This window comes from Mesoplodon densirostris, chromosome 7, assembly GCF_025265405.1.
Source record: "Mesoplodon densirostris isolate mMesDen1 chromosome 7, mMesDen1 primary haplotype, whole genome shotgun sequence".
Lineage (NCBI taxonomy): Eukaryota > Metazoa > Chordata > Mammalia > Artiodactyla > Ziphiidae > Mesoplodon > Mesoplodon densirostris.
The window spans coordinates 39,723,474-39,736,081 of NC_082667.1; the positions used below are offsets into that span (position 1 = coordinate 39,723,474).

Here is a 12,608-nt window from a genome sequence, read left to right on the forward strand (position 1 = left end):
AAGTCTAGGGTGGGACTGAAAATCTCAACACTGTAATCACTGTAATCAGGGTTGGTTCCCCTGGCATACAGCCCCCACCCTTAAGTGACCTAGGGGCATTCCAACAGCCACCTCATTAACATAACAAAATCATAAAACATAACTCTCTTAGGAAATTCCAAGGATTTTAGGAGCTATTGACCAGAAACAGAGATGAGGACCAAATATATATTTTATTATAAATCACAATATCATATAAGGTGACTTAAACTCTCCTATTTTTAATGCATTTCTTTCAACTTGTTTGATTTTCTGTAATTTATACTTTATCAAAGTTGCATGGGTATTCATGACTGCTACACCTTCATGGGGAAATTTAGCCTTTAGAGCCCTTTCATGCACCTTTGACTTTCTCTGATACAAGATCCATGACTTCTGCTTTCTGTTTGCATTTTGCTTGGTATAGTTTTGTCTGTTCTTTTAATTTTAACTTTTCTGGATCACTCTGTTTTAGACAGTTAAAAGATAAACTGAGGCATATTAAACATTTTAAAATTTTATTTATGCGAAATTCAATTCAAATTTGGCAGCATTCCATCTAGCAGGAAGTAGCACCGAGGAGCTGTACAAAATAAAAGATGTAGGCAGAAGGGAGTGGGAACAGGAAGTGATACTAAGCAAAAGAGCGGGTTGGTTATTGCAAGGTTACTTTCCTTTAGGGGATAATTCTGATTTTAAAAATATATTTTAAGGATGTTACCTTTCTTTGCTTTGCAGATACACATTGGGATAACAACTTTAATAAACATCAATAAAGTTAAAAAATCTATGAGACAAAACTAGCGAACAGACCCAAATGGGCAAAGGTCTAGTTTAGGCCATGAGCAGTGGCCTGGGAAGAGGAGGGTGTCAGATTCACAGGCGTGTGATATGAGAAGCTCCTGAGGCTTGCTTGTGGTTGCAGCACTATCCACTGGAAACCACGGTCAGTGACTCAGAGGCCCAGATGAAGCTTGGGGATGGAAGGGGCTCAGCCAGATCCTCAGCATCATCCAGTGTTGCCCCAAATTATTATGGGGACTAGAGGCACACCACTGCAAGGAGGTCCCCTGAGGGTGCCATCAGAAGCGAGCAGTGTCCATACCATCTAAGCCAAGGCAGAAGCCAAAGGCCCGTCAATGTTCAGTTGCGAGATGAGAATACCTGAGAGGTACAACATTCTATGGCAGCTGTCCTCGTGGGAAAGTCCACTTCAGAGGCTGCTGGGAGCCCTGGTTGTCATGGTAGGAGAAAGCATCTGGCAGCTTGGGAAATGGGTCATTTCTAGGAGATAAAGCATCTCCACTGAGGACAGGCCCAGCCCAGCTTGTTGCTTGGCTGGGAGCTTCTGTGGTTTCTGAGGTGGAGGGTCAGATAAAGTCACATTTAGCAAATTCTTCAGTAGTCATGGGCTCACAGATTGAAGACCATCCACTGGTGAGGAATTCCTCCCAGGACTCGAGAGATGCAGGTGCCTCTAGCTTTAGCCCCAGGGGATCACAGTCAAGGGTGCGGGAGACTGGTCTCTGCAGCTGGGACAAGACTCTTAGAGGCATAGGAGTGGTCCAACCTTACAACCTCACAGAAGTTCACGGGGGCCCTGCAGTTCCCAACATCAGGGAACACTCTCAGACTCCCAATGACGTTGGGAGGTATCAAAGGGAGGCTGTCAAGGTAACTGGATGTAATACCCTCCAGAGATGGCAGGCATGGGCCAGGGTGCATCGGATTTTCGGGATCCAATGGAGGACCCAAGAGTTGAAGATCAGGGGCACAACAGCACCCGGAAGCCTTAGAAGGATGCTGGAGCCATGGGCTCAGCAACGCAGGGTTGTCCATCAAGGGATCGCCAGCAAACGGGAGCTGAGCTTCGAAGTCCAGAGATGTGGCCGTTGTGTCTAAGGAGAGACGCCTCTTAGCCCGGGCCCGGACAGTCTGGTCCCGAGTCCCCTCCTCCCGAGCACGATGAAGAGGACCGTATCGGCCAGTTAGGTGGAGATCCGCGACAGATGGACCTGCGGTCAGCAGCGGAGTCAGGCCGGGTGCCGCAGAGCTGTAGGCAGCCGCAGCCCCGAACTGGGCGGCAGAGCAAGAACCCCGGGCATGCGAGGGGCGAGGAGACACAGCACGCACAGGGACTTGGTGGCGTGTCCCACCGTACGTGGCTACAGGCCCAAGGGGGCGCAGAGCGCGTCAGGGCTGGTGATACCTCGAGCCCAGAGCGGCTCCGCAGGACGTGCAGACGTCCCTCCAGGCGTTCATGCCCTGGCTGCTGGGCTCCAGGAACTGGATGTGCTTCAGCATGGTCTGGTCCTGCCCGCGTTTCCACAGCTCGTAGCGCTCTGGTTGCAGGATGCACACGAAGGGGTCCATGGAGAAGGCGACCCGGGCCTCCCCGCAGCTGCACTGCGAGGCCACTTTGCCATAATCGATCCAGCGTGGGGTGGCGAAATTGATGGCTTCTGCACAGTTGAAGCCATGGTTGAAGCCAGAGTGGTAGCCATAGGGAAACGTCACTATGAACTCTCTAGCCTCCTGAGTGACCCGACTGAAGGGGATGCCGTTGTCCTTGAGGACCGTGGGCGAGATGAGCGCCACCTTGTGCCGCAGGAAGGCCTCACAGCCCCGAGAGCTGCCCGGGAAAAGCTCCCTGGGCAGGGGTTCCAGGCACTGGCCGTGCTCCGGGGGCACTGCATACCAAGTCTTGGGCTCCCCGAAGTGCAGGTAGTTGATGCTGTAAAGGTCCATGTCCTCCATGTGCCAGGCGAAGGCGGTCTTCCACATGCCGAAGTACAGGTAGGGGGTGTTGATGCCTTCGATGACCATTCCGCACTCCTGTTCCAGCAGGTCCTGATTGGTTCCCAGGTGTCCAAGGTTCCACTGCTTCGTGTTTTTATTGAATAAGGAGCCACTGACGTCCGCACCATATACTGGTGAATCATAGGGGCGTTTTTTCCAATATTTTCGCTCCAGATCCTCAAAATCAGAGTAGAATGGAGTCCGGTGTCTTTCTCCGTTTGTTAAGCGGCAATACTCGCTCACGGTCATGGCTTTCTTCTGTTTGTGGTGCTGAGTAAACACACCTGCCTTCCCAGAAGCCACCTGCTGGAGGGGAGAGGCTATTAAGATGTCATCGATATCATCATAGGTCTCTCTGGCTTTCCAGTCCTTGGGTGGAATTATCTTAGCCAGGCCTGCTCGGTGTGCACCTTGGGATTCCATATAAGCAATGTATTTCTCGAAATCATTAAACTCTTCTTTGGTTGGATGAAATACCATTATGCTACAACTTGGGTTCTGGTCCCAGTTGGACTTAGACTTCATGGCTTTCATTAATAAGCAAGAAACTCCCAAGTTTTTATTTATGTTCTGGATAGGTGAGGATGCTGGAAAACACTACTTTTTCAAAAATGGGTTGGAGTATATCAGCAGGAAACCCCAGTAGACTTTAATGCAATGAGTTGATAATATTTCTTAGGCTTGCTGATTCTGCAGGGGACTCCACGCTGGGCAGAAGCCTTGCTCAGGACTGATGCTGGCTGAGCCTGCAAGTCTTGGATGTCCTCGGTTGACACTTGACTCTGTCCTCTTGAGGTCTAGTGAATCACCCAGCCCTGGGTGGGTATCCCAAATGTAGTGTCTTCAGGGCAGTATTGAAAACAAAACCTAAAAAAAAAAAATACAATAGAGACAGGTTGAAAACTAATGTTTGCAAATAGTTACTAGGGAACTACAAATAAAACACCACCATGGAATATAATTGCATATTCAAATAAAGGCTAAAATTTCATAAGATTGACAATACAAGAAATGGTGTTGTGAACAGTGGAAATTCCTGTACTCTAGTAAGGAGCATGGAAATCACTACATTCACTTTGAAAAACTATTTGGACAGTATCCACTAAAATTGAACTTACCCATGAGCTATGATTCATGCCTAGGATATGTGTATGTGCAATGAAAGTCAAGTCCAAGAATGTTCAGAACAACATTATTTCAGTAGCCAAACACTGGAAACAACTCAAATGCCAGTCAACATTAGAATGGCTAAGTACGTTTTAGTATATTCATACAATGAAATACAATACAACAATGAAGATGAACAAGAACTACATGAAAATATAAGAATAATTCTATAAACAGAATACTGAGCAAAATTATCCAGACTCAAAAGAATGCCTATTCTATGCTTCCATTTATATAAAGAGAAAACGGAGGCAACATAATCTATGTTAGAAGTCAGAGTAGTGGTTACCGTTGTGAGAGAGGTTGTGAGTGGGGGTGTGAGGAAGTCTCTAGAATAATGTGAATATTCTATCCTGAAGGCAGGTGCTGGTTACACAGCTATCAGAATGGCTCATTGTCATAAAACATCAAGTTATGATTTTTACAAATTTTGGTGAAATTTTTTAAAATTTATTTAAATTATTTAAATACATTTTTAAAAGTATAGTTTAGGGTGAAACGAATTAAAGGAGACATATCTTTCATCGTGCCAAAAGGAAAAGTGTGATTGAAAATACATGAACTAAACATTCAATTGAAGAAGCTACAAAAGAGAAGAAGAGAAAGAAGGGGTAGGAGTAAACAAATAACAAAGAATAAGGAGAAAGTTCATCAAAGAAAACACATACAAGACCAAACACTGATGACCAAAATTATTCTTGGAAGAAATTAATGATAGCAATAAAACATGGGCATAACTGAACCTAAGAAAAAAAGGGAAAATAAACCCCTAGTAATGAAATAGTGCACAAAAGAATTTTTAAAATCTCAGAATCTTAGGAGAAACTTGATAGCAAAATTTTCAAAAGATAAGAGAAAAGAATAATTTCCTGGAGAGGAAACATATCCAAAATAGACCCATGAAACACCAGAAAGCTTGAATAATACCCCAGGAAAAGACGCTGGTTCAAAGTATTACTCCTGAAAGTCCAGGAGACATATCATTTTATATGTTAATCTAGAAAAGTTTCAAGAAGCAGTTAACTCTTATTGTGCACATTGTTTCAGAGTATAGAAAAAGTTGGAAAGCTACTCAGATGAGGCCATTCCGATCTCTGATAGCAAAACGAAAAAGGAATAAAAAATAAAGCTACAGGCCATCTTTGTTTATAAGCATAGATGAAAACATAAAATGGAATGTTATCCAATGAAATACAGCAATATAATTAAAGAATAATACTTCATGACCAAATAGGAAGGATGATTCAACATTGGAAAATTTAATGATATAATTCAGAATATTAAGAAAGTAAATGAAAAATATCATCATCTTATAGTTACCAAAAAAGCATTTGATGAAATGCAAAATCCATTCATGATTTTACAATTCTTATTTGCAAAGCATCAAGAGAAACTTGTTTTGTAAGATAAAGAATTTCAAGGTAAAAAATACCAAGGATCATTCTTCACAGTGAAACAAAAGTAACATTCTCATTAAAGTTAGGAAAAAGAGATGCATCAACATGAAAAGCTTCTCAACACCACTAATTATTAGACAAATGCAAATCAAAACTAAAATGAGGTATCACCTCACACCACTTAGAATAGACATCATCAGAAAAACTACAACAGAAGCTAGAGAGGGTGTGTTGAAAAGGGAACCCTCTTGCACTGTTGGTGGGAATGTTAGTTGATAGAGCCACTATGGAGAAGAGTATGGAGGTTCCTTAAAAAAGTAAAACTAGAAATACTATATGATCCAGCAATCCCGTGACTGAGCTTACACCCAGAAAAAAACCATAATTCTAAAACACCCAAGCACCCCAATGTTCATTGCAACACTATTTATAATAACCAGGTCATGGAAGCAACCTAAATGCCCATTGACAGACGAATGGATAAAGAAGTTGTGGTACGCATAAACAATGGAATATTACTCAGCCACAAAAAAGAACGAAATTGAATCATTTGTTGAGACGTGGGTGGATCTGGAGACTGTCATACAGAGAGAAGTAGGTTGAAAGAGAAAAGCAAATATCGTATATTAACGCATGTATGTGGAACTAGAAAAATGGTACCGATGAACCGGTTTGCAGGGCAGAAGTTCAGACACAGATGTAGAGAACAAACATATGGACACCAAGTGGGGAAAACTGCGGTGAGGCGGAGATGGTGGTGTGCTGAATTGGGCGATTGGGATTGACATGTATACACTGATGTGTATAAAATTGATGACTAATAAGAACCTGCCCTATAAACAAACAGCTAATACTAAACTTTCTTTAGGTTATTTGTATGGAAATACGTTAAAATAAATGTTTCAGACATTACACGAAATTTCTAAAAATCTTATATGTTCTCGTATAATGTTATAAGTCATAATTCTAGTTATTACTTTAAAATGTATATCTCAGAAATAACTAAATTTCCTTGTCAATTGCATTATTATGAACTTTCATCAAATCTTTAACAGTGGTCATTTTTAAGTCTTTTGTCATTTACAGAGAGTACTGCATGTACTCTGATGCTTTTGCAAAAATGTTCCTATAAAAGTGTTTCATCTTGAAGAAATTCATGGACAACACTCTGACAATTACAGGTTTCTGGTAACTGACTATACTGTGGAACTGAAGGAATAAGCATTTTCAGAACTCTAATGGCAAACTGATGAATTCATAAAAGTGCCTTACAAAACATCAAGAAGAAAAAGAAATTAATTACATGGGAATGAGTGAACTGAAGAGGATGATTATAATTTTTGTGACTTTGTGTTTGAATAAAAAAAAAATCCCACAAGAACTCAGAGGCAAAAAATATACAAGTTAATTTTCACTGCAAAGTAAAGGAGCTGTTACAGTGGAAGATTACTGGACTGAATGTCACTATTATGACATAATAAGAGTGTGTTTCGTGTTTGGTAACTGCAATCATTTTTGCTTTTCTCATGGTCATCCATTTAAAATGCTTCGTGTCAGTTTATTTATCACTTGTAAAAATAAAGTGTGTGTGTGAAGAAAAACACTGAAAAAAATGTCAAAAATAAATTTCACTATGTATACTCCATGTTCAACTTGAACTCTAAGGAGCATATGTGATAGTTATAATTCTAGCACAGAAAATATATGTGTACAAATAAAAAATGAAAAAAAAACTATCTCAGCCCAATTTCAAGTGCTCCCTTAATACTGTTTCCTAATCCTCTTAAGCTCCCCTCATTTCCACCATTCAAAAATTCTCTTTTACTTTCCACTGTTTTCAAACTTCAGGCACACCTATTCCACCCCACTTCTAATCCTTCGAATGTCCTAAAAGTCCCTAAGTGATCTGGCCCACCATCACCTCTTGACCTCAACGCTTTCTACCCGGCTCCTTGCTCTCCTTCCAAACACATACCTAGCTGTGTCTCAAAAAAGGCCGATATACTCTTGTCTGATGGTCTTTGCACCCAGGCAACTCTCAAGCCTCAGCCCAAGCATCACCTTCGCAGTGAAGTCTCCTCTGATCTTCGTGCTTTGGATAAAAGTAGAGACAATTTTCCTTCCAAGAAAACAGGTACTCTCTCAAGAAAACATTTCCAAATGAAACTTGAACTGATGGCCAGTACCCATGTATCTCTCCCAGATTCTACTCAAATCAGCCCCACCCTAACTCCATCATTCCTGATTCCATCACAATTGAATGCAACCAGCTCTTGACACTGTCTACTAAAAGGCCTCATTTTTAATGTTATCAGCCCCCAAAACAGGTATTTCGCCTGAAACTTTCCCTTTAAGACTTCTTACAAGAAAATATATGAGATCGATAGGTTATACAAATTTCAGGGTCCTTTTAAGTACAGAGGGTTTTCCCTGGGAAAGCTGCCAGAATGGGTAGAGGTAGCACAGTGGTCAGGGCACTAAACACCACTAGTATCGGGTCAGCACAAGAACCAGGGAGAGGAGAAGAAAACCATGTAAAGAAATTGGTGAGGAAGAGCTCAACTGCCTATAGAGAACAAAGGCATTTAAACTTCCTCACCCTGTAGTCTCCTCAATAAGACTAAGAAAGATTAGCTGGCCTGCCATTGTTCCAAGTAATAGAAACTCCCCACATCTCCTATGGTCTGCAAGAGGTGCCAGAGGTCCCTATATCTTATCTGAGGTCCATTCAAGACAAGAAGAAGCTGGGGCTGGGGCCCAATCCTCTACCACCCCTCTCCCCAAAGAGGTCACCACAATTTGGCTTAAACATTAACCCTTTATTCTTTGGGTCTGAGATCATGGTCAAAAAATATAACCAAGGAAAGCCTTGCTCTATATGACCCCTGCTGGTAGCTTTTGTAAGAGTGCATCAAAGTGTTTGCTGCAGATCTGAATACTGATGGCAGGGACCCTGTGAGTGAGCAGTAGTAGTTCTTTGTACCTCTGCCCTGGAGCCTCAATCACCATGGAATATGCAGCAGGTAGGTAATGGAGGATCAATGCACTCTTCTCCTTTTCCAACTTGAATGTCAAAGGATAAAAGAAACAATCTCGAGGTCTCTATACAATGAATTGGTAATAAATGGTGGGGAGGGTAAGGGGTTGACAATGTAGCTCATCGCTGAGGGAGTGTGACAAATGCAATTAGTGTAACCCCTAACGATTAGGTGGAAGTCAAATAATATCTCTCTTCCTATTCCAGAAACACCTGATGAGCACTCAAGGGTCGTGGGGATATATTGTTATGAAGGAGAAGCATTGTGAAAAAATGATCTGAGATGTTCATGCTGAGATGCCTGAACAGTAGGCTAGCCTAGACTCCTTCCATGACTGGAGGGCTATAGCATCCAAAAGGGCCCAAGGTCCCCAGGTGTCTCCTAACGTACAGGGCTGCTGGCTTTCCCAGACAGCTCCTATAAATGGCTGGCATGATATCTAGGCAGCTTAATTCCCCAAGCATTCTGAAGGTCCCTTTCCTAATAAAGTTGCTGTCATCAAAGCCCTATATGAAGGAAGAGCAGTGGGGAAGGGGCCTCCACTAGAACAAAACCCTCCTCAACATGGGATGCTTCTCCATGTAGATGCTGAAGAAATGCAGAACCTATGTGTGCCTTGGTCTTGATGTGTTTCCTGAACTCATATTGTATGACTTTGTGGAATTTTCCTCCATGCAGAAGAGGACTCAAAAGATGTGAAGAAAGCAAATAGTAAGGTTTCAACAGGGTTAGGGTTTTCCAGCCATGTGTATTTCAAGAAGAGAGGAACAAAGGTCTTTATGGATTGGAGGGAGGGAAAAGATAGTGATTAAAGTGATGGGATAGTAAATTTATCCTGGGTAAAAAAGGAAATGAGAACATGAGGGCAATGATGGAGAATGAAACAGTGTTTGATTCATGGGCTGAATGTCTCCATTAGGTCAAATACTTGTATTAGAACACTAGGAAATGTAAGCTAGAAAGAGAATGGGATGCTTGAAACATAGCTGTTTCTATGATTATTCCTATTTTATGGAGGAAGAAACTGAGGTGTAGAAAAATGTATATTTAAGTTAATAGCTTGTGTTCTCAATCCCTAGAGTTATTTTTGTACTTGGCTTATCTTCCATATAAAACTACTTTGAGAGCATTTTGTAGGTCTTTTTAGTCATATTTTCCAAGGGATCTTGGTACTTCATATAGTGCACACTCCAAAAATGTTTATGAAAAAAATAAGTAACTAAAATCATTTGGCGCACACTGCAGTCTCTCTCCTCTTGGTTACACCCCATCTTCCTACTCTCCTATCTCAGGGAAAGAGAAGATACTGCCCCTCTCCAGAGATAATCTTGACATTCAAACTTCTTAAATTGACACCTCCCATGCATTCCAAAACTATGGTCAACTAAATGATCACTATCACCTCTGTAAAGAATTAAATCGGGGCTTCCCTGGTGGCGCAGTTGTTGAGGGTCTGCCTGCCGATGCGGGGGACACGGGTTCGTGCCCTGGTCTGGGAGGACCCCGCATGCCGCGGAGCGACTGGGCCCGTGAGCCAAAATTGCTGAGCCTGCGCGTCTGGAGCCTGTGCTCCGCAGCGGGAGAGGCCGCGATAGTGAGAGGCCTGCATACCGCGATGAGGAGTGGCCCCCGCTCTCCGCAACTAGAGAAAGCCCTCGCACAGAAACGAAGACCCAACGCGGCCAAAAATAAATAAATAAATAAAAAGCAAAACTGTCAACGACAACAACAAAAAAAGAATTAAATCATCAGTCATCAGTGTGTTTCCTGATTTAAGCTGCATCCATTCTCTTACCTTCATTTCAATACCCAACATGTCAAAACATAAACAAAAATAATCTACGTTTACAAAAACATTTCCTTATCTCTCTCGTCTTCTGATTCTGACCCCACTTCTCCACTGAAATTCATCTCTGTAAATCATCACATAGTCTCCCAAGTGCTGCTCCATGGGTTACACTTTATCTCTCTACATCATTGATTCATGGAACACCTCCTTCCTCCTAAAATGTCTCTGACCTCCAGGGTACTGATAGTCTTCTCTGGTTCTTTTTTTTCTCCTTGGTTCCACTTCGTTTTCTACTATACAAATGCAGTCTTATTTCAAAGCTCAATTCTCATCTCTCCTTTAACTCTTTTTATTTCTCCCCTTAAATTTCCTTTTTATGTTCATGGCATTCTTTAGTATCACACTCTCTCTCTTTAAAGATATTATTTATTGCCATAGCTTTCTCTAATAGCACTGAACTACTCCTGCGCTTCTGATTTGCTTTTCCTTCTTGACTGGCTACTGAGCCCCTGAAAATCAACTTGTTTAGTACAAATTGATCATCTTTCTCCTGAAATTAACTTCCTCCTTTAGAAATCTTTTTTTCTAACGATGGGAATACAGTATCCTAGTTACCATTGGCTATTACATCTCCCTCTCCTTAGGCATATATTCGGTGATGTCAGGGGATCCCAGGACAGTCTACTGTGAGGCCCAGGGACATCTGTATACCCAGGGAGGCTTCCTGTGCTCTCCTTCTTTATATAAGGACCCAAGGATCCAGCTTGCCTTCCTCTCCTACTTATAGCTGTCACCACTCAAGCTAGACCCTGAGGATCTACAAGTAACAGTCACCTGTATCACGTGATAATCTGCCCATCTCACCCTAATTTTTCATCTTAAAAATTCTTCTACAATGATTTTATTTAAAACTATTTAAATATATAATGAAATTTTTCATTCTCTAAGAAAAACTTCCTCAAAGATATGAAAAGAGAAGAGTGAAACAATTTTGAAGGGAAATTAACGTCAAAAATTTAAATACCATGCTAAGGGTCTTTCCCCTAATAAACAATAAAATGCTGATTATGAATATCACACAGGCCCTCATTTCCTATTGAATGATTTATAGACAACTAAAACTAGGCTAGAGTTGTGTACTTTTTGTTTTTGTTTTTGTTGGCTTTGCCACGTGGCATGTGGGATCTTAGTTCCCTGACCAGGGATCAAACCCATCCCCCTGCAGTGGAAGCACAGAGTCCTAACCACTGGACTGCCAGGTAAGTCCCCTGTATTTGTTTTATAAATTAATTATTTCCTTTTTACATTTCTAAGGATCCTAGGAGGAATGAGGCAGGGCTACCATCTATACAAAATAACTAATCTAGATACATATTAGCCTTCAGATACTGAGCATCCAAAGGAAACACTCTGCTTTCGTAAGTGTAAGTCTGTGCGCAAATCAAAACTTCTCAGAATTTGCCGATTATAATTACGGTGATCCTTCAGCTCCAGAGAAATGTCTTCTCTTTGGGTCTTGGATGGTTGCTTTTACTGTGAAACCGCCTCCGTGTTTCTTTCAATTGGAGCCACAGGTACTAGTTGAGAATAAGTACCCTTTCATTTCAGTTACTCTTCCATTTTACCCGTATTCATAGTATCCCCTGTAACACAGAAATTCTTCATCTAAGGAAACCTGACAATCTTGACAATTGAAGAAAAGTATTTTTATCAGAATGATTAGATTTGATGGATTTCCAGAAATTAGGAGTCTTTCAAAAATAATTCCTCCAAGCTTTCTTGGTGTGTGTGTGTGTGTGTGTGTGTGTGTGTGTGTGTGTGTGTGTGTGTTTCAAACTGCGGAAGGTAAGAAGTGAAATAAGTTTAATAAATACTCTCACTGCAGCCATTGTCCAGTTTGCTTATTGTACACATTGCTCAACAATTTCAGGACAGCAGGAAAGCCTTCTTGTCTTTTATGTTCCATGCATATTTCAAAGCTATTATTTCAAATGAGGAATGTTGACTGAATGACTCAGACGTTAGCCATTGTTTCTGCTGACAGCCAATATCTAAATGTTGTGTTTAATAAATTTCTTCTAAAGATAGAAAGTCTACTTACCGTTTATTGAAAATAATTATAACCATAATATTTGATCGCTAAATAAATTCTATTTGATGGAGATAAGTGACTCAACATTCCCCCTATTATTGGACAGTTATTTTGTTTTTCACTTTTCCACAAGTATTCCTAATCCCTTATAAATATCCTATACTTCAGTACCTAGATCAGTATATTTGGTAAAACTTAAGTTAAATAATGAAATTCCTTGGATTAGATATCTAGAAATGGAATTACTGCATTGCAAGATTTAAACATTAAAAATACTTATAATGTATCGCCAAAACTTTCCAGAAACA

General features: G+C 41.2%; 1 protein-coding gene across 1 annotated transcript; it reads right to left on the reverse strand.

Moving 5' to 3' along the window:
• Window positions 1-1,388: 1,388 nt before the first annotated feature.
• LOC132493860 (lysine-specific demethylase 4D-like) lies at window positions 1,389-3,351 on the reverse strand. The gene is given in 2 exon segments (XM_060104774.1): window positions 1,389-1,527; window positions 1,529-3,351. Coding segments are annotated over 2 exon segments (1,962 nt in total).
• Window positions 3,352-12,608: the final 9,257 nt, after the last annotated feature.